General features: G+C 47.4%; 1 protein-coding gene across 1 annotated transcript in view; it reads left to right on the forward strand.

The window, feature by feature from the left end:
* The window catches only part of LOC108921473 (Down syndrome cell adhesion molecule homolog), an 82,505-nt gene that overhangs the window by 56,217 nt on the left and 6,918 nt on the right, over positions 1–19,370 (forward strand). Inside the window, exons 4-21 of the mRNA XM_029249460.1 lie at positions 4,345–4,491; positions 4,582–4,860; positions 5,517–5,792; positions 5,984–6,280; positions 8,478–8,753; positions 9,512–9,790; positions 10,760–10,879; positions 12,437–12,616; positions 13,815–14,011; positions 14,427–14,523; positions 14,739–14,867; positions 15,163–15,330; positions 15,525–15,595; positions 15,701–15,941; positions 16,549–16,695; positions 18,213–18,368; positions 18,788–18,921; positions 19,048–19,201. Of these exons, the coding sequence (XP_029105293.1) occupies positions 4,345–4,491; positions 4,582–4,860; positions 5,517–5,792; positions 5,984–6,280; positions 8,478–8,753; positions 9,512–9,790; positions 10,760–10,879; positions 12,437–12,616; positions 13,815–14,011; positions 14,427–14,523; positions 14,739–14,867; positions 15,163–15,330; positions 15,525–15,595; positions 15,701–15,941; positions 16,549–16,695; positions 18,213–18,368; positions 18,788–18,921; positions 19,048–19,201 (3,348 nt within the window). The remainder of the gene's footprint in view (positions 1–4,344; positions 4,492–4,581; positions 4,861–5,516; positions 5,793–5,983; positions 6,281–8,477; positions 8,754–9,511; positions 9,791–10,759; positions 10,880–12,436; positions 12,617–13,814; positions 14,012–14,426; positions 14,524–14,738; positions 14,868–15,162; positions 15,331–15,524; positions 15,596–15,700; positions 15,942–16,548; positions 16,696–18,212; positions 18,369–18,787; positions 18,922–19,047; positions 19,202–19,370) is intronic.

Raw genomic sequence — 19,370 nt, forward strand, 5'->3', positions numbered from 1 at the left:
TAATAATGTGCTGTGCAAGTGTACAGCAGACGTACAAGGTGCTCCGGATGAGGGGAAGCATGCGCTACCGGGCAGACAAGGCCCCGTGGACGCCGCCATTTTGGCTCGTCGACACTGAGCGCTAGCCTGCCATGTTGTCTGCGCTACGTGCGACCGGCGTGGCCATTTCCCCACGGCGTCAAGGGACAGTACCTGCACCTTATGCTGGGGAACCGTGGCAAAGAGGATTACCTCCTCACGCGTTCACCTCCCCGAGACACAGACACACACACCCGCACGCACCCTAGGCCCAAAGGAGAAACCTTCTCATTTTAAACAGCACAAGACTACACCGATCACAGCGTCCTTCATCTTCTGTCTTTTTAACTATATCGACCCGCTCCCGGCAATATTATGCGCAATTTTTAAGGTAAAACGTTATTCAGTCCAACCTATTTTACTGTAGTTGGCTGATCAGAATGATTAGCTCTTCATTTTGTCTGATCCGTTTGAGATCCGATCAGCAATTTAAATTAATCACAGGCACAGCCGCACACACAAAGGAATAGTGGATAGAGATGTTGCTGTGCAACCGATGCTCCAGGTTCGAATCCTAACCTTCTTAGTGTTGTACCCTCGAGCAAGGTACTTATGCTGAATTGATCAAGTAAATAATTATCCTATTGTATTAAAGGAGGAAATTATTTTAAAGTTATTTAACACTGATTTTCACCTTTGACAAAGGAGTCATACAAATAAATCATTATAGTCATATCATCCTGTGCTGTATATAACATAATTTACATTTATACCAGGAAAAAGAACTGTCTAAAATGCTCGAAGCACTCTTAAGGTGAGTGCTTTTTCTTCTCATGCTTCACACCGTTTTTGAAAGCACTCTCCCCTGGGACACACAACCTGAAAACAGTGCTAAAATGTCTCAGTGCTAAAATCGCAGCTTTTCATAAATAACCCGAGGTTAAAATCCTCTACCCACGGCTATGCTCGGTGTCATCCTGGAGTCAGCAAAGAAAGACGCGTTAGTTATTTTGAGGGGGAATCCAGGTCACCTTATAACTGGACATTATGTCAGTATTTCAGATAAAAATGAAGTATCCCACGGGTGACAGTAAGGTCATTATGGAGGAGGTGCTATAAATTCTGCATTTATTTATTGATACTGTTCTCCAAAGTGATTTCAAGTGTTAAGCTGCTTATACTGGTTTACTTTTTTATACAGCAGGATAATTTTTACTGTGTCAATTCAGGGCAAATACCTTGAACAACAGGAGGTGGGATTCAAATGCACATCCTCTGAGCATAAGGCAGCAACTCTCACTACTGCGCCACCTGCTGCTGAAATGGGAGCGCAGAGGAATAGGGATGTGCTGAAGAGGGGCTGGTCCTTGGGACCAAACTTATGCTTTGCAGGGGGCTGGAGAACAGACCCCTCCCTCAGAGCAGGTGGGCAATAAAGGCGTGTGGCACCACACACACGGACACACGCGCGCCCGCGCACACACTCTCAGCCTGCCTTTGTCGCGGTGACAGGCTGTCTGTTTTAATGAAAGCGTGACTCGTTCACGGGCTGTATGTGGGGTGGGGGCTGGTGGTAAATGTACGCTTTGAATATCTATTCAGCTTCAGGCGGTGGGGGGTGCGCAGGTGAAGTTCAAGGTAAGTGAGGAGCAGCAGACAGCTCGAGTGAACGGAACAAAAAAAGAGAAAGGAAACCTCCCCTTTGATTTCAGCTCTCTGTTCTGCCGTGTGCACATGCACGTGTGTTTGAGCGCGTAAATACGCGTGCACACGGATGTGAGCGTGGGTTGCTTTTTTTGTTTATATGCAGTCTCTTTCTAGGCGTCAACTGTGATATTTTGTGGAATACCAGGGTAGCGACTTGGTGGCTTAGAGACAAGGTAGACAGATTCGGGGATGTTAATTCCAGAGTTTATTCAAATTGTTGCAACAAACATTAGAAATTCTTACATATAAATACATGTTTTTATATACGGATTCATGTATTCATGTAACATAAAACACACCGCGCACACACACACACACAATTCAGCCCTCCTGCTGGTTGCTGGCTGTCACACACAGCTGTATTTAGCCCACAAGCTGAAAATCCTGCAGGATATCAAATCCTCAGACTGCTGCCTCTAACTAGGTCAGTGCTTACAGGGCTGATGTCTCCATACACACACGCCTCCTTCCTCCCTCTCCTCCTTCTCCTTCGTCTCCTCCATCCATCTCCTGGTAGCCTCTCCATTCATGTCCAGGCATCTCACATATGGGGGTTGTTCTGTGTTCAGATGCTGTGCACTTTTTGCCTCTCTCTCTCCCTCTCTCTTTCTCGCTCTCTCTCTCCCTCACACACACACGCACACACACACACACACACACACACACACACACACACTTGTGTGCACACACATGCACAAACTCCCACAGTCTTCCCCTCAAGCACAGACAAATATTCACTCCCACACACAAAATCCTCTCTCTCACACACATATACACACTACATTTGAGGAGACATCGTACAACACAATAATCATGTTTTTCTACAGTTCTTGCTCAGTGACAGGTAACATATTAATTATTAAATTAATTTCAAAAGTCAGTAAATATATGACATTCAAGGAAGAGGTATTACATCACTGGTGTCCTTGTGAAATGCTTGAAACTGTTTTTCTCTTTCTTTCACAATTCCACACAGAGGGAACACCAAAATTAAGAAACATATTTATTAAATTCAGATTTTTTTTTGCATATTTACTGAGTTGGCCAGTAAGCGAGTTCCCACTTTACTCTTGCCTTTGCCAAAATGCGTATATAAACTGAATAAACCTTAATGTTGGGTTGAGATTAGCTAGCTGGACAGAGAAACAAGCACCGTCCACTTGCTCTGCCTGCCATGGAGGCTCCCATTTGATGTCTTGCCTATAGTGCAATCTTTCTTCGGTCTTCTTCAAAGCGGAGAATCATTAATAATGCATTCCAGCCAATTCAAAGAAATAAACAGTCTTTATTGATTTTTGCCCGCTTTCTATAGCATGCTTGTGGGCTTGCACCCAAAAAAGGTAGTGCAGTGCAAAAAATATATATATATATATATATATATATATATATATATATATATATCTTGGGTTAAATTATTAAAAAGTTGGGAAAATAAAGAAGAGCAAAGCCTGCGCATCAGAATCCATCTGCTTGGTAGCAGTGGTGGACGGGTTTTTTCGTGTTTATTGGGCTGATCCTTTTGCCCTTCTTATTGGGTGTGATTCCCCCCACACTCGGGATCCTCCAGAGCAGCCAGTCCCACCAGGACTTTGTTCTCCAGCACCGAATGGACACTGGTGCACCGTTCAATCCAAACAGCCCTTTTGCTAATTGAAAAATACCGTCCGCCTCCGCTGCTAGTTTCCATCGTACTCCCTCCCTCAGTGATGCAGGTGTTTGACTACCTTAAATACAAATAGTTTTTATTATATTTATACTCCTTATAATTCAAAGAGACAGGTAGTTCCACTAGCCTGGAATTAAAAGTACACTGCGATTTCTGTGGATATAACATTATTATCGCTCACATGTGTTTTGAATATTTTGCAGACATTTAATATCGTTCTGACGGAACCAACTGCATGGAAATATGTCTTATTCCAAGGCTGTCTACTGGTGAATGTCCATTCAGCGTATTCTCTCTGTGCAGGTCTCCCATAGGTCCTCTTTAAAGAAAAACCCTATTAATAATGCATTTCAACTGAGTCAAACATGGAAACCGTTGAAAGATTTTTTTATTGATTTTGTTTCTGTTTTTTGTACATTATCACAGAAAAGATATATACCATGAAAAAAGCACTTATTTATTATCAAAAGTAGTAAGTAAGAGCACCAGCAGACATAAGGAAAATAGTCCAGGCATAGGCTTGGAGGGTTAGATTGACTGGGGGGAGCATGTCCTTGTCAAAATTTGCTGGTTGGGCAAACTGTTTTGTATCTCATCCCAGTGAGTTGTGTGACATTCCCACAAGGATTTGCTGCAAGTAGGAAAAACACATAATATCCTCACTCATGATGAGGTCAGTGAAACCTTTAAGACTTTTTTCTTAATTTGCATATGCTGTAGAGGATTTGCATATCCTGTAGTTTTCCGGATTTTCAGTTGATTCGTGAAAGGTTTATGTGTGTCACCTTTCTGGGAAGATCTACAAGATTTAGAACACTCTAACTATACTATTAGCTAAAATTCCATTTATTTTGCCCCATCAAGGAGCCTCATCAAAGAGAAACATTGAAGAACAGTGGCAGTTTGTGAATGACTGTGGCTGTATGTTAGATCTGCCTGCTTTTCTGTTGTAGGATCTCGCTTTCTCGTTACATCCACGGGAGCCTTGTACATTGTGGATGTTCAGAACGAGGACGGGTTGTACAACTACCGCTGCATCACGCGCCATCGCTACACCGGGGAGACGAGGCAAAGCAACAGCGCCCGTCTTTTCGTGTCAGGTAGGGCGGCCTGCACATGCCGCTCTTCTGATTCCCCCGATTCCTGTTGCGGTTTTGACATTCCCTTCACGTCCATTTCCGTTTTAAAAGACCCCACAAACTCAGAGCCGGTGATCCTGGACGGCTTCTCCCGACGGGAGGTCATGGAGTCACAGCGTGTGGAGCTTCCCTGCAAGGCGTCGGGCCACCCAGCCCCCAAGTACCGATGGCTGAAGGACGGGAGGCCCCTGGAGCCTGATAGCCGCTTCCGGCAGGGTGTGACAGGTCTTCTCATCGAGAGCACACGGCCCAGTGACACGGGTAGCTACGTATGCGAAGTATGGAACAGCTACGGCAACGCCGAGGTTGTCGGCCGCCTGGTGGTGAAACGTGAGTCAGACGTCCAGGTTCAGCAAACCTAGCTAACCGGAAACAATATTTGCATTTGGTCCGAGGTGTTTGTCACATAATATTGTGTTTTTTTATCCATTAAAGTTCATCTGTGCATGACCAGACCTCAGAATTACTGTACAGTCTGGTGCATGACAATATTTAAGAAAAATAATACATGTAGCAGAATTTTAAAAAACCTGATGAAAAGCAACAGAGTGGAACACAAAAATCACTTTGTTTCGATATGTGACAGGATTTACTTGTATCAAACTTGTAATATAATAATATGTTTTATTATAAATTCAGACCTGGAAATGAAGTGCGTAAAAATGAGAAAAAAGTATTCTAATTACACAGCACAAAGTATTATTCTTTTATTATTATGTCAAAATGATTTAAAAATATAAAGTATTTGACACACTAGAATGACCGATCAATTGCATGACTGATACCCCACCCCCATTAGTCCAGTCATGCACAGATGAACTGCATTTATTAAAGTGTAAAGCTTTATTATAGATTATCAAGTGTCAGTTTTTCTGCCAGTTATTGTCTATTTACTTAGCATCCTGTGAATCCTCTAGGTGTTTGAGTGCGCTGCCTTGTGGTATAACAGTTGGTTCACCGCTTTATTTTCTGCTGTGCTTCTGCAGAGCCCCTGAAAGCGATGGTGAGTCCCCGCAAGGTGAAGGGCAGCGTGGGTAGCCAGGTCACCCTGTCCTGCAGCGTCAGCGGTTCGGACGAATACGAGCTCTCCTGGTACCGCAATGCCGAGGTCGTGCACCCTGACGGCAGCGTGCGCTTCGCTGGTAACAATCACGAGACCCTGGTGGTGGAGGGAATGGCCAAGAGTGACGCAGGCGCCTACCAGTGCTTTGCCAGGAATGGCAAGATGTCAGCCCAGGACATGGTGCAGGTCATCTTGGAAGGTGAGCGCTTTCTAACAGGTGACAGCTTGTGATGCGCTGCGGGCTTGTCAAGGGAATGCTGAAGTACGTAGATGGTGCTCCAGGTCCTTACGAAATCGAGGGCCGCATGGAGCTCAGCTGAGCGAATGGAGATGAAGCTACAGCAGGTTTCCGAAGATGTAACAATGTGCTCGCTGTCCCACTCCTCACAGACGGTACGCCAAAGATCCTGTCCTCCTTCAGCGAGAAGGTCGTGAGCCGCAATGAAAGCGTGTCCCTGGCCTGCTTGGTGAAGGGGACACCGCTGCCCACCGTCACCTGGACGCTGGACGATGAGCCGGTGGTACGGGACGGGGGGCACCGCGTCGGCCAAGCGGTTACGGCCGACGGCCACGTGCTGAGCCACCTGAACATCACGCAGGCCCAAGTGCGCGACGGCGGCGTCTACCGCTGCACCTGCAACAACTCGGCGGGGGAGGTCTCCTACCAGGCTCGAATAAACGTAAGAGGTGCTTGTCAGATCAGCTCCTCCAAAACACACACACATCAGCCTATCTGCTCGCACGCGTTCATGCATGATTCCTTGGAACACGCCCAGCTGACCCGCAGTGCTTTCAGGGACCCACTGGGGCCATTTGTTTTGCGTTTCCTTTCTTGGATTTCCCTTTCCTTGCCTTTCTGGATCGTTCCTCGGTTTCCCGCGATCGATGCTACCATCGTTCTCCATTTTCCTTTCTCGCCGTTGCTCCACGTCCGCCTCTTGCTTCTCATCTCGCTTCACGCAGCATCACCTAACTCCACACCACTCCGATGAGGAGAGTTTGTGCTACGGATGAGCTACTGTTCAAACAAGATCTGGTATGCGAGATGGTCAACTGTCTGGAGTCAACATCCGTGAATTAATTACATCTTAAGGAAATAAGGAGCATCCCAACTGATTGCTTCCGAACGCTCGAACTTTTACATTTTCTTGTTAATAAATAAATGTGTAAATAAGTACATGAATAAATAAATAACTAATATCTTTGCATGACAATGTGAATCACAGCCTGTCTGTGCTCCATGGGATGTAGTTGACGAGGCCAAAGGTCGAGGACGTTGACACTTGTTGGTGTTACGGACAGCTAAGTTATGGCTTTTTAAACAATGAACGCAGTGTTCAAGTATTTATTTAATTTTTTTGTTGCATGTAATTTTATATATTCTGATTATTTCAGATTGGATCTCAGAAAATTCTACTTGTATTTACCCTCCAGGCCAATAGACAGCAGTAAAACGCACCCGAAAGTGCTCCTGTCTGGTGTTCCTTTTTTTGCTGTCCCTAAGTATCAGTGATCAGTAAGATGAGTGTATATGGGATGAGCATGGTATTGAATATTAGTTTATGGAGTATTTTTTAGTCATTTTAATTTTCATTAGTTTTAATGTTAATGTACCTCGAGGTTTTATAAACGCGAACAAAACAAAAAACTTTAAAGAGTGTTTTTAAATTAATTATAGCTATATCGAAGCCTTACGGAACCCTAACCAGGGAATAAATCTGGGAATATCTGTATTGTTAATAACTCTGAAATTAAGAGCAAAACAGTTATGAACAGACTTCTGGCCCCAGTTATGCTTGTAAGTTATACGCCCGTGTTTGTCTGGTATGTCTATGTGTTCCGTGTGTTTGTGCACCTCTGTGTGTCTGTGTCTTTGACGGGACCCGCTGTTCTCATCACCTCTTCAGCACCACTGTACAGATGTATGCAGCTCTGTGTGCGTGTCTGTGTAACAGTGTTTGTAGTGTAACGCTCGTGTTCGTCCACAGGTCCGAATCCCTGATCAGAGTCCAGCTTCTTTCCCATCTTCTCCCCATCTGTGTCACATGAACTGGTGTTAATGTCTCAGACTCCCCGGTCGAGGCCCAAGGGGAGTGGAAACGTTGCCTTGTCATTGTTGCACTACTGCTCACACACGCCGGCGATTTCCATACCGCAGTGTTTTTTTTCTTTTTTTTTTCTTTTGCTGATTTAATGGTCGTTTCTGGTTTTTATGCTGAAAAGCTGAATTATGAATTGTCTCAATCTGGGCACTTCCGGTAGCACGTGCAGCTGTTACGGTGCAAATACTGGGGCAGCAGGAGGCTTAGTGGTTAGAGCTGTCACCTTGCACTTGTAGCATCCAAGTTGGGATCCCACCCCCGACTGTAGTACCCTTGATCAAGGTACTTATCTTGAACTGATATAAAAAAATGACCCTGCTCTATAAAAGGGTAAATCAGTGTAAGTAGCTTGGTGTACAAACCTCACACTGTAAATCACTACTGAGAAAATCATAGGGGCCATCAGCCATACCCTTGAAATGGGGCAGCAGGTGGTGCAGCGGTTAGAGCTGTCACATTCCAGTCTAAAGGACCCAGGTTTGAACCCCACCGCCTGCTATAGAACATGGTGCTACCAGTGTGAACAGTGAAAACTGCACCGCTGTATAAATAGGTAAATCACTGTAAGCTGCTTTGGAGAAAAGCGTCAAATAAATAAATATATATTGCAAGAGGTACTTCTGATAGAGTCACCACATTTGCTTTGGACTTCTGATTATTGGTTTATTTGCTGCCGAAATCTGTAAAGTGATAGAAGTCGGATACTGAGAGCTGCTTCTGTGGGATCGACCCGATTTAAAAATTGCTTCAAAGCGTGTCCTCTTCTCTCCTGTGCTCCACAGGTCCCGCCAGCATCCGGCCCATGAAGAACCTGACCGCCATCGCTGGGAGGGACATGTACATCCACTGCCGTGTCATTGGCTACCCGTACTACTCCATTAAGTGGTACAAGAACTCGAACCTGCTGCCGTTCAACCACCGGCAGCGTGCTTTTGAGAACAACGGCACGCTGAAGCTGTCCGACGTGCAGAAGGACGTCGACGAGGGCGAGTACACGTGCAGCGTACTGGTGCAGCCGCAGCTCTCCACCAGCCAGAGCGTGCATGTCAAGGTCAAAGGTGAGGCCCCTCCGTTGGCTCCTCCCCCTAGTGCACATTAACATAAAGTAAGGCGGAGCCAACAGTGGGTTGAATTTAATTTTTTTTTTTAATATCATTCAGGTCAGAGGGAATAGGAAATGAGTAAAACCTGGACAAAGTGGCAACGGATAGGGGTGTTTGCTGGACTCGCACACACGCACACACGCACACACACGTGTGTGTGCGCTTCAGTTCATCCTTCATGAATGAGTCTGTTAATTGGCTCTGTTGAAGCCCATCCATCTGAAGCAGCCTGGGATGTCCCAGGAGTCCCATATTCCCACTCTGCTGGGAATTAATTATGCGCCGGAGGGCTTCCTTTCAAATTGTTTTTTAATCAAACGATTCTCAAAGCAGCTGATTGTCACAATGATATGATTTGAGGGAAGTGCTTTAACGAAAATACGGTTTGTTCAGGTCTGCAGCGCCTAATTCACCCCTGCCTCTGTTTCATATTTTGGTATTTTCACAAACGCCTGCCACGCTGTCATGCTGCTTTTGTGTATAAATGTTTATAATAAACTTAATTTTAATAATTGGGCATTTAAAATTATGCCTAATTATATTGCTGCTTGTACTATGCATTTGTTCCAAATTTGCCCTGTTAATTATTTGTTGATGTTATGTTCTTGAGGAGCTGCGGTTAACTTGCTGGTTCGTGTTATTGCGAAAGCTTCTAATAACGTGTCTGAGTAATAATCATGCATTTTTGACGTCTCGTTGCTGCCGCTCCCCAGTACCCCCGTTCATCCAGCCCTTCGAGTTCCCACGCTTCTCCATTGGCCAGCGGGTCTTCATCCCCTGCGTGGTGGTTTCTGGAGACCTGCCTATCTTCATCACCTGGCAGAAGGACGGGCGGCCCATCCCAGCGAGCCTGGGCGTCACCATCGACAACATCGACTTCACCAGCTCCCTGCGCATCTCCAACCTGTCGCTCATGCACAACGGCAACTACACGTGCATCGCCCGCAATGAGGCTGCCGCAGCCGAGCACCGCAGCGAGCTCATCGTCAGGGGTGAGGAGCACTTCCTGCTGGGGTTCTTCACTTATGTTAATATCAACTTAAATATACACTGGTTGCCTGAGATACAGATTTTCTGGGTTATTTTTTTATTCAAATTTATTCATTTAGCTGACGCTTTTCTGCAAAGCACCTTACAGTGTTAATCTACCAACGATTACTTAGCAATTTATACAGCTGGGTAACTTCTACTGAAGCAATTTTAGGGTAAGTACCATGCTCAAGGGTACTACAGGCAGAGATCGAACCTGCAACCTTTGGGTCCAAAGGCAGCAACTCTAACCACTCCAGTACCAGCTACCTGTATTTATGCAACCGGCAGATAGATGGCAGTAAAGAGCAGCCAAACAGAGCAGGGGTGTGGAACCACTTGAATTCAACCTAATAATAATCAAGAAAAAGATTAGGAAGTCTGCACATGTTGGGAAGATGAATTAGTCAAGGAGTTTACTTTGTGGAGATAAAGTATTTTTAATTTCAGTGAGTTTAAATCAGCATGAACTTTGCTCAAATTTAATAACTTCAGCCTTAATAGTTTCAGTCTTTTTAAAATTTATTACAATGTGTTCATAAGCTGAGGAGCCAGTGTGTTTATACATTGTTATCACAAATTAGTATAACAGTGATAATTATGGTGTTCATGATCAGAATACTAGTGTTGCTGATGATGCTGATTACCGTTTTCATTATTTGTTGAATTTTTTTTTGTTGTTGTTGCTAAAATTATGACAACTCTATCATGCCCTGTCCAGCATTAGACAGCACATAGGTCACACTTTTCAGTACACACCTCTTTAACCTGGACCGACCGGCAAAGGCCTTCAGTACGAAGGGGAAGAGCAATCTTTCGGAAATAATCTTTAGGAAAAACACGTCTGTGTATTTGGCCTCGCTGGGTCAGCTCACTGCTCCTGTTGTATCTCTCTCTTTTTCTCTCTCTCTCTCTCTCCCCTACGTCGTCAGTCCCACCCCGGTTTGTGGTGCAGCCCCGGGACCAGGACGGCATTTACGGGAAGTCTGTGATCCTGAACTGCTCTGCCGAGGGATACCCAGTGCCCACCATCGTGTGGGAGCACTCCAAAGGTGAGGAGGCGGGGCTGGAGGGAGAAAGGGGCGGGGTTTAATTTGGGGGCAGGGTTTACACGCTTCTCTTTGTGTGGGAAATGCTCCCTGTATCCAGCTCTGCACCTTTGTTATCCTGAAACCAGCCGGCATACACGTATAGCTCAAAAATGTAAAAAAAAAAAAAATAAAAAAATGTTTAATTGTTTTCAGACGGTAATAAAAGCAGGAAGGCATGTGAACGAGCCTTGAGGGCTTCCAACTGGGTCTATATTTTTATTAGCGTGGACTGACTGCAGTACAGGTCCCTCTGAAGCACTCGGCCGTGTGTTGATTAATCATGTCTGACAACTGACAGTCCCGCTGTGGCAGCAGTCAAACGACGCCCCCCCACGCTCATGCCCCTTTCACTGGTTGCCATGGCGTCCCTTGCTCTGCTGTGTTCCTGGGAGAGAAAGGTCAAGTGGTATTAGCTCAGCGACCGCAGTCTCTATAATCCAAGGTCCTGTTACACCCCTTTTTTCTCTCGTCCTCGTCTTCCGCACACAGTAATTCCAGCCTCATATATGGCCTGTTAATAAAGCAGTGAAGGATAAGGAAGCGAGATGAGTAATTACATGAGAGTATCACATTTAATTATTTGTCTGATGCGTCTCTCTGAAGTGACTTATACTAATTTACCCATTTGTAAAGCAGGGTAACTTTTACCGGAACAATTAAAGCCGAATGCCTTGATCAAGTTCTACAGCAGGAGGACCAGTTCGAACCTGGAGCCATTGCATCCAGAGGTGGAGCTCTAACCACGATGCCACCTACTGCTCCTGATTACACATGTCAGTCTGCACCATCATTCTGTGTCTGTGCCCCACTCTGGTGTAAACCGGCGAAACATGAGCACTGGTCCCCTCCAGCGCACCAGAATCACGGCTGATGAAGGGAGACTCGATGAGCCACGCTGTCTGTTCGAATCGCCCCGTCCTGTGCGCTGACAGCCCCTCGTCGCACCCGGGGCGCACGCCTCCGACATGTGACATGACGAGGATCCCTCCGACGGCCCACTGACACAGTGGCCTAGATTAGACTTGACATCCTCCCCCGACGGTCAGGCGGTTGGCACGGAAAACAGAAACACCCTCATGGGGTGTGTGTTTAGGTGGCTGTCAATTTGAGCAACGACGTCGTAGAGGAGAATAAACATACATTTTTTATTTATATGATGCTTTTCTCCAAAGTGACTTGTCAAAGCACTTACGCTGATCCCCCCCATATAGACCTGGGTCATTTATACTCTATCAATACAGGGCAAGAACCTTGATCAAGGGTCCTATAGCAGGAGGTGGGAGTCGAACCCACTTCTTAGATTGTAAGGTGATAGCTCTAATTCCTTGTAGGAATACACGTATGATCCCAGTTTCCTGTGGTGCTCATTTACCCTAGAAAGTCTACATTTTTACCTCCTCACCCACATGTTAAAGGAATGTAGCTCTTGAATTGCAATCATTACAGTTTTGCAGCTGAGGGTACCCCGTCTGCTTGCTGGGTTGTGCTGCGAACCCATCTCTCTCTGGCGCCCCCTAGGTGCGGGCGTGCCCCAGTTCCTGCCCATCGCCTTGAACTCGGGCTTCCGGATCCAGCTGCTGGTCAATGGCTCGCTGCTCATCAAGCACGTGCTGGAGGAAGACAGCGGGTACTACCTGTGCAAGGTCAGCAACGACGTGGGAGCAGACGTCAGCAAGTCCATGTACCTCAACGTGAAAAGTAAGGGCTGCTGCACACGCCGGCGACCGCGGCTGCTCACGCTCACGGTCAGCAACCTCATAGCAGCAGATCTGGTTCAACCACTGAGGGAGAACGTAAAACAAAGCTCAGTAATAAACCATGCTTTAATCTATAAATGGTTCAGAGGTGGCCCGAGGTACAGATCCTTGTCCTACCTGAAGGAGTGTCCCAGGTTCCTATACCCCGGAGGTTCCGCCTCCCTGGGTCACTCTCTGAACCGTGTCCAGGGATTTGCATCTCCTTCATTAGGCCAGAATTCTCCATTTGTGGCCAGGCAACCATGCAGGAAAACAGGCCGCTCCATCATCCTTTCCTTCTGATCCACCATGCAATGGTGGGCGGGACTATGTGAAAGTGGGTGGGATTAATGCAGCAGATGTCAGTCATCACACCAGTAGGGGTGTTTCGGGTGAGATCTTTCACCCGAAAGACAGTCTCCATACAATAACTGTAACGTTTAGAAGAAGCTGTGAGTGACTGCAAACAGAAATACGCCATATCCACAAACTCCTATTCAGCACCATATTCACACCATAAACGTGCAGCATTCGTCATCCCGTTATTGATCAACACTCAGGCTGTAAACACTGTGGAAGTGAGTTGAATTACGGTGATCCCACACTCCTGCTCTGTTTGGTGGCTCTTCACTGCCATCTATGAGCTCGGAGGGTAAACGCAGGTTTCGTTTACAGAAATTTAGTGAAGGTGAAAGTAAAGAACATACGATGAATTGAAGTGAAAAGTGAAGAAAAGGCTATTAATAATAAATAAACAAGCTGGAAAATGTGTGTCTCTTTCAAAATTTTACCATTCATAACACAAGAACCTGTCTGGGGATAGATACACACATTTACTTACTGAGCTGACACTTCTCTCCAAAGCAAATTACAGTTATTTACCCCTTTATACACATGGGTAATTACCTTCCTCAAAGGTATTACAGCTGGAGGTGATATTTGAACCTGGAACCTTTAGGGCCAAAGGTAGCAGTGCTAACCACTACCCTACCAGCTGTGTCCTCCTAGTACACCCTCCCACGTTCTTCACATTTATAGTTTAAATGTTTAAAGTAACTTGCTATAAATGCTTTTCTCAACCGGGAGGCCACCTGTCCAACCGGAGGGTTTGTTTCACAGTAGTAACCGTGTCCCCAACCCCTGCGCCCCACTCCCAACAGTCCCGGCCATGATCACATCATACCCCAACACCACACTGGCCACGCAGGGACAGAAGAAGGAAATGAGCTGCACTGCACATGGAGAGAAGCCCATCATGGTGCGCTGGGAGAAAGAGGACCGCATCATCAACCCCGAGATGAGCCGCTACGTGGTCAGCGTCAAGGAGTCTGCCGACGAGGTGGTCTCCACCCTGCAGGTACTGCTTTCTGCCACAAGAGGGGGCTACTTCTCCTATTCGTTCCTGCCTCGTCTTCCTCCTGCCATCAGTCATGTTCATCATCACGAACACGCACCTGTCTCAGTTGGTAATAATTACATATGGGTTCACCCCTAGAAGCAGGTTGTCAGCAGCGATCTGTGAGACCACCTGGCCTGGGCCCCTGAGTAGTGCCCCACACGGTGGCGCTCTTTCTCACTATACTTTCTGCTCATGTTTTGAAGCCATTTAGTAGTAAAATTTACTGTATCACTATTTATTAAATTTATATATGGATGGGAAATTACTTTGGTGATCCCCTAAAACCACGTGGTGGTCACACACCCCTGGTTTAAGAACCGCTGCGCTGTTATACCTGTAGACAAGTGTGTTTGGTTTCTTCCTTCTTCACCAGATATTACCCACCGTGAGGGAGGACTCCGGCTTCTTTTCCTGCCATGCGATCAACTCCTATGGGGAGGACAGAGGTATCATACAGCTGACGGTCCAAGGTAATGGAATAACATGGGAGTGTCCAGTTAATTCAGGGTGTTTAATTTAGCTGTGGCTCACTTCATAAGAGGGGATCGTCCTGAAGAAGTGAACATCACCCCGAATGGTGTGACAGACACCAGGAAAGCACAGTGTTTCTACTCGAATGATGCGTTGGTTTGATTCCCCGCCCCCAGTGGTCTTGCTGGTAACCTGTTACCCGTGTCTCTCCCAGAACCACCGGACCCACCTGAAGTGGAGATTCGGGAGGTGCGGGACCGAATAATCGCCCTCCGTTGGACCATGGGGTTCGACGGCAACAGCCCAATAACCGGCTACGACATTGAGTGCAAGAACAAGTCAGGTGATGACATGTCTGTTTGATCTGTATGTTATTAAATTAGAGCTCATCCTCGCTTTACTGCTCATTCCAGTCTTTTTACAGGTTTTTTATAACTGTTTTGTTCTGATATTCATCTGCTTTCTTTCCAAATGAGCATTTAGAACAATGTTGACCAGTTAAACGTTCATCTTCCTTAGGTGCATCACTACTGGCCGTGATGTTCTCACCTCTGTACTTCTTCTGAGTCGTGTGGCCGTCCACTGCTCTCTCCCCACTGCTTTCTTCCGTTGTGTGACGCCCTGATTTCCTCCCACAGCCTCCTGGGAAACAGCGCAGAGGACCAAAGATGTCTCCCCCCAGCTGAACCAGGCCACCATCATCGACCTGCACCCGTCATCCACCTACAACATCCGCATGTTTGCCAAGAACCACATTGGCAAGAGCGAAGCCAGCAATGAGCTGACCATCACCACCGATGAGGCGGGTGAGCGTTGCCACGGGAACTGCTTGGCGTTTCGGGTTAATCACTACCGGCAGACAGAAATATGTGGACCTGGACCTCGAATCTGCAGTCACCCTAATACGGTCAGACCAGATTCGGATGATCATGTTGGAAAGTCAAGAATTTCTGTTCTCATAGGAAGGCCTTCCACCTTCTGTATGTGTCCCATCTTTCAGCTCCTGATGGTCCACCACAAGATGTTCAGCTTGAAGCTGTGTCCTCCCAGAGTATCAGGGTCATGTGGAAGGTAAGTGGATAAAGGTCTCTGAATGATCATCACCCCTCACACTCCACATATCCGATACCCTGACGTCCCGGCTGTTCCTGGATCTCCTCTTTTCTGTCCCCTCAGCCCCCCAAGAAGCACTTGCAGAATGGGGTGATCCGCGGCTACCAGGTGGGCTACCGCGAGTACAGCGCAGGGGGCAGCTACCAGTTCAACGTCATCGCCACGGAGACGACGGGCGACAGCGAGACCCTGCTGCTGGATGGCCTCAAGAAGTTCACACAGTACGGGGTGGTGGTGCAAGCGGGCAACAGCGCCGGTACCGGGCCCTCCTCTCAGGAGGTGGTGGCCACCACGCTGGAGGATGGTACGGGGGGGCACTGGGGCGGAGCTACCGGAGCCGTGCTTGAACTAATTGGATATCCCTGTAGGCTGTCTAAATGGACCTCTCTGTCATCACTTTAACCAAATCTCTATCCAGGAGGGTAAAGTCTAGCCAAATCACACAAACAAAGCCGCTGCAACATCTCTCAAAATGAATCTGTTTAGATCCTCAAAAGCAGTCTTTAAACAAAAACTCAGATGTCTTTATCATATCTATCCATTGCAGTTTCTCACTGTGGGGCTCGACGATCAAAAATCATAATCAGAACTCACTTTATTGGTGGTGTATAATTATAAAGATCTTTTCTCACACTGGAAAATAATGCTGGGTCGGTCTAATTAAGATTTCCATTGCAAGGTAAATTTTTTTATCTCTTTATAAAAATTTCTTTCATGCGCAGGAAGTTCTTTGCTGATGATGGATTGTGCGAAAAGAAGCGGGCTGGCACAACATTGCCACCTTGTGGCCATTTGCTGAACTGCCTCTGACGTGCTGTGACAGTTGTGGGGGTTTTCCCTCCATTTTTTGAAAAGGGGCGGGGTTTAACCATGTTTTTCCCTGTCCCCTCCACACACACGTTGCCGTGCAGTGCCCAGCCGGCCCCCCGAGAACGTCCAGGCCACGGCCACATCCCCCGAGAGCATCTCGCTGTCATGGCAGACGCCGCCCAAAGACGCGCTCAACGGGGTCCTGCAGGGCTTCCGTGTCATCTACTGGGCCAATCTGCCGGATGGTGGTATGTCACCATCCCCGCTGTTCATCCCCCCTCGCCACATGATGCAGCCATCGGTGTGAGAGACCCTTTGTGTTTGTGTTGCATGAATCCAAAAAGTTGGAGGCAAAGAATGTGAATAAGCAGTCCTAGTCCTTCCAAGTTAACAATCTGGTCAGAGCGGCGAAATCCCTCCGTCTGCTGCCGTTTGTCCATTTTGCTTATCTAGTGTGACCTACGATCCCACAATGCACCAGGAGGCAGGTAATGGCGCCAAAAAACATGGGCTCTAGTCTTCTGCTGTGGATGTCGCTACGCTGCGCGTCTCCGTTATTGCTCCTGACATGAAGGAGACCTTTGACCCTAGATATGTCACATTGATTTCTGCAGACCCTCCCTGTTGCTGTCAGTCTGACAGGCCGACCTACTTTGAGTTATTAAATATTATGGCTTGCAGACGAGTGGCTTTGACAACCATACATTTAAAAGTTAACGGCTTGGACAGCACAGCGGCGCAGCAAGAGAACATGGGTTCGATCCCCAGTTAGTCTGTGTGGAGTTTGCATCTTCTCTCCGTTTGCGTGGGTTTCCTCTGGGTGCTCCTGTTTCCTCCCACAGTCCAAAGACATGCAGTTCAGGTGGACTGGAGACTAAATTGCCCTTAGTGTGTGAATGTGTGTGTGGCTACCGTGCAATGGACTGGAATCCCATCCAGGGTGTACCCCCCCTCAGCCTTGCGCCCGATGCTCCAGCATAGGCTCCAGTTCACCGCAACCCTGCTCAGTGGTTAAGTGGTTATTGAAATTAGATGCATGGATACATTGCAGTGCCTCACGATAAGGTGCAACTTAACCTGGTAGTGTAGGGGTCGTGCATAATGACTTGTAACCTCACTTTTGTGGGTTTAAGTGCTGCTCCTGCCAGTTATATATTGGTTTAAGTGAAGTTGTTAGCAAAATGGCTTTATATGAAGTAGTAGCTTTGGAGAAAAATGTTAGATTAATGAATAAATAAATGGAAAAATCGCCGATGTGCTTCACTCTGCGGGCGGCTGGGGACATTGTGGTTGGAGGGGCTGCCTTTGGCTCCGAAAGGTGCCGGTTCGATCCCTGCCTCTGGCTGCAGTGCCCTTGAGTGAGGTGCTTGCCCTGCGATTGCTCCAGTACCTTTCCTAGGCTGTGTGTCTGGGTACCTAGTTGTGCCTCTGTGATGGACTGGTGTCCTGTCCAGTGTGTGCCCCCCTTTCTGCCTTGCACCCTGTGTTTCAAGGATAGGCTCTAGCTCACCGCAGCCCTGCTCAGAACAAGCGGTTATTGAAATTGGTTGGTTGGCTTCACTCTGCTGCACCATGATCAGGGTGCTGTTGCACCTCCACCACTAGGTGGCGCACTTTAGCTAGAGCAAGGAAACTCCTGCCGAGATGCCTTGCAGTCATGGTCTTTTGGCAGGTTAAACGAATTTAACCGACCTGTCGGTAGGTGTGTGTGGCTGTGTCCTCTGTGTGTGTGTGTTCCTCACCCACTCGTTTGCCCTCCTGCCAGAGCTGGGCGAGATCCGCAACGTGACCACGCAGCAGCCATCGCTGGAGCTCGACGGCCTGGAGAAGTACACCAACTACAGCGTGCAGGTGTTGGCGTTCACTCGGGCTGGGGATGGGGTGCTCAGCCAGCAGATCTACACTCGCACCAAGGAGGACGGTATGGGCCAACCGGGGGCGCATCCAATGGGATCTCTGGGATCGCACTCGTCAACCAATTACAACTTACTTATTTATGTGCAACTAAGCAGTGATTTCTGTAACTCCTGTAGAATAATGCAGAAGAGCTGGGAAGGGAGATGATTTTCTGATTGTCAAACACCGATAATTGAATTTCCGTGACAGCCGCTTTTGCGGCTCAATATTTCTACACATTCAGAGAACATGCAACAACTCCACATCCAGTAAACTGGATGTTTACTGAACTTTTGGTGGCGCGCTCTACTGAAAGGTGCAACACAATTCACCAGATTTGCAACTTCGGACTCCTGATCATAAGCAAAATCTCTTCAGAGTTAGGATTTCTGAGGCACAGGTTGCCGATTTGGTGACATTACTTCCTGTTCTCGTTCTCATCAGTCCCTGGGCCGCCGGCTGGGGTGAAGGCCGCCGCAGCCGCCAGCTCCGTGGTGTTCGTCTCCTGGCTCCCACCTCTGAAGCTCAACGGTATCATAAGGAAATACACTGTCTTCTGCTCCAACCCCTATCCCAAGGTACTGCCAGAGGGGAGCTCTGTGCCTAACATCTTTCACAATCCACCGGTTCCCACAGGCGTGCTAAGTGTCCATCTCGGAGACTCATGTTCTCATTAATGTTCTCCATGTTCCTTCCTACTGCAGGTCATGAGTGAGTTTGAAGCCGCTCCAGACGTCTTCTTCTACCGCATCCCGAACCTCGTGCAGAACCGGCGCTACAGTGTCTGGGTGGTGGCCGTGACAGCGGCGGGCCGAGGCAACGCCAGCTCCATCATCACTGTGGAACCGCTGCCCAAAGGTATAACCCCAGTGGGGAGGAAACGGGAGGAGGAAGTGGTGGATCCCTCTCCAAGGCGATTTCACACTGTGGCACAATCTGCAATTTGGTGTTTCTGTGCTGACTGATGGGAACCATCCATCCATTTAAAAATCACAGCTGTGTCCACCTCGGTCTGAGCGCTCGATTA

Source organism: Scleropages formosus, chromosome 25 (genome assembly GCF_900964775.1).
Source record: "Scleropages formosus chromosome 25, fSclFor1.1, whole genome shotgun sequence".
NCBI classification, from domain to species: domain Eukaryota; kingdom Metazoa; phylum Chordata; class Actinopteri; order Osteoglossiformes; family Osteoglossidae; genus Scleropages; species Scleropages formosus.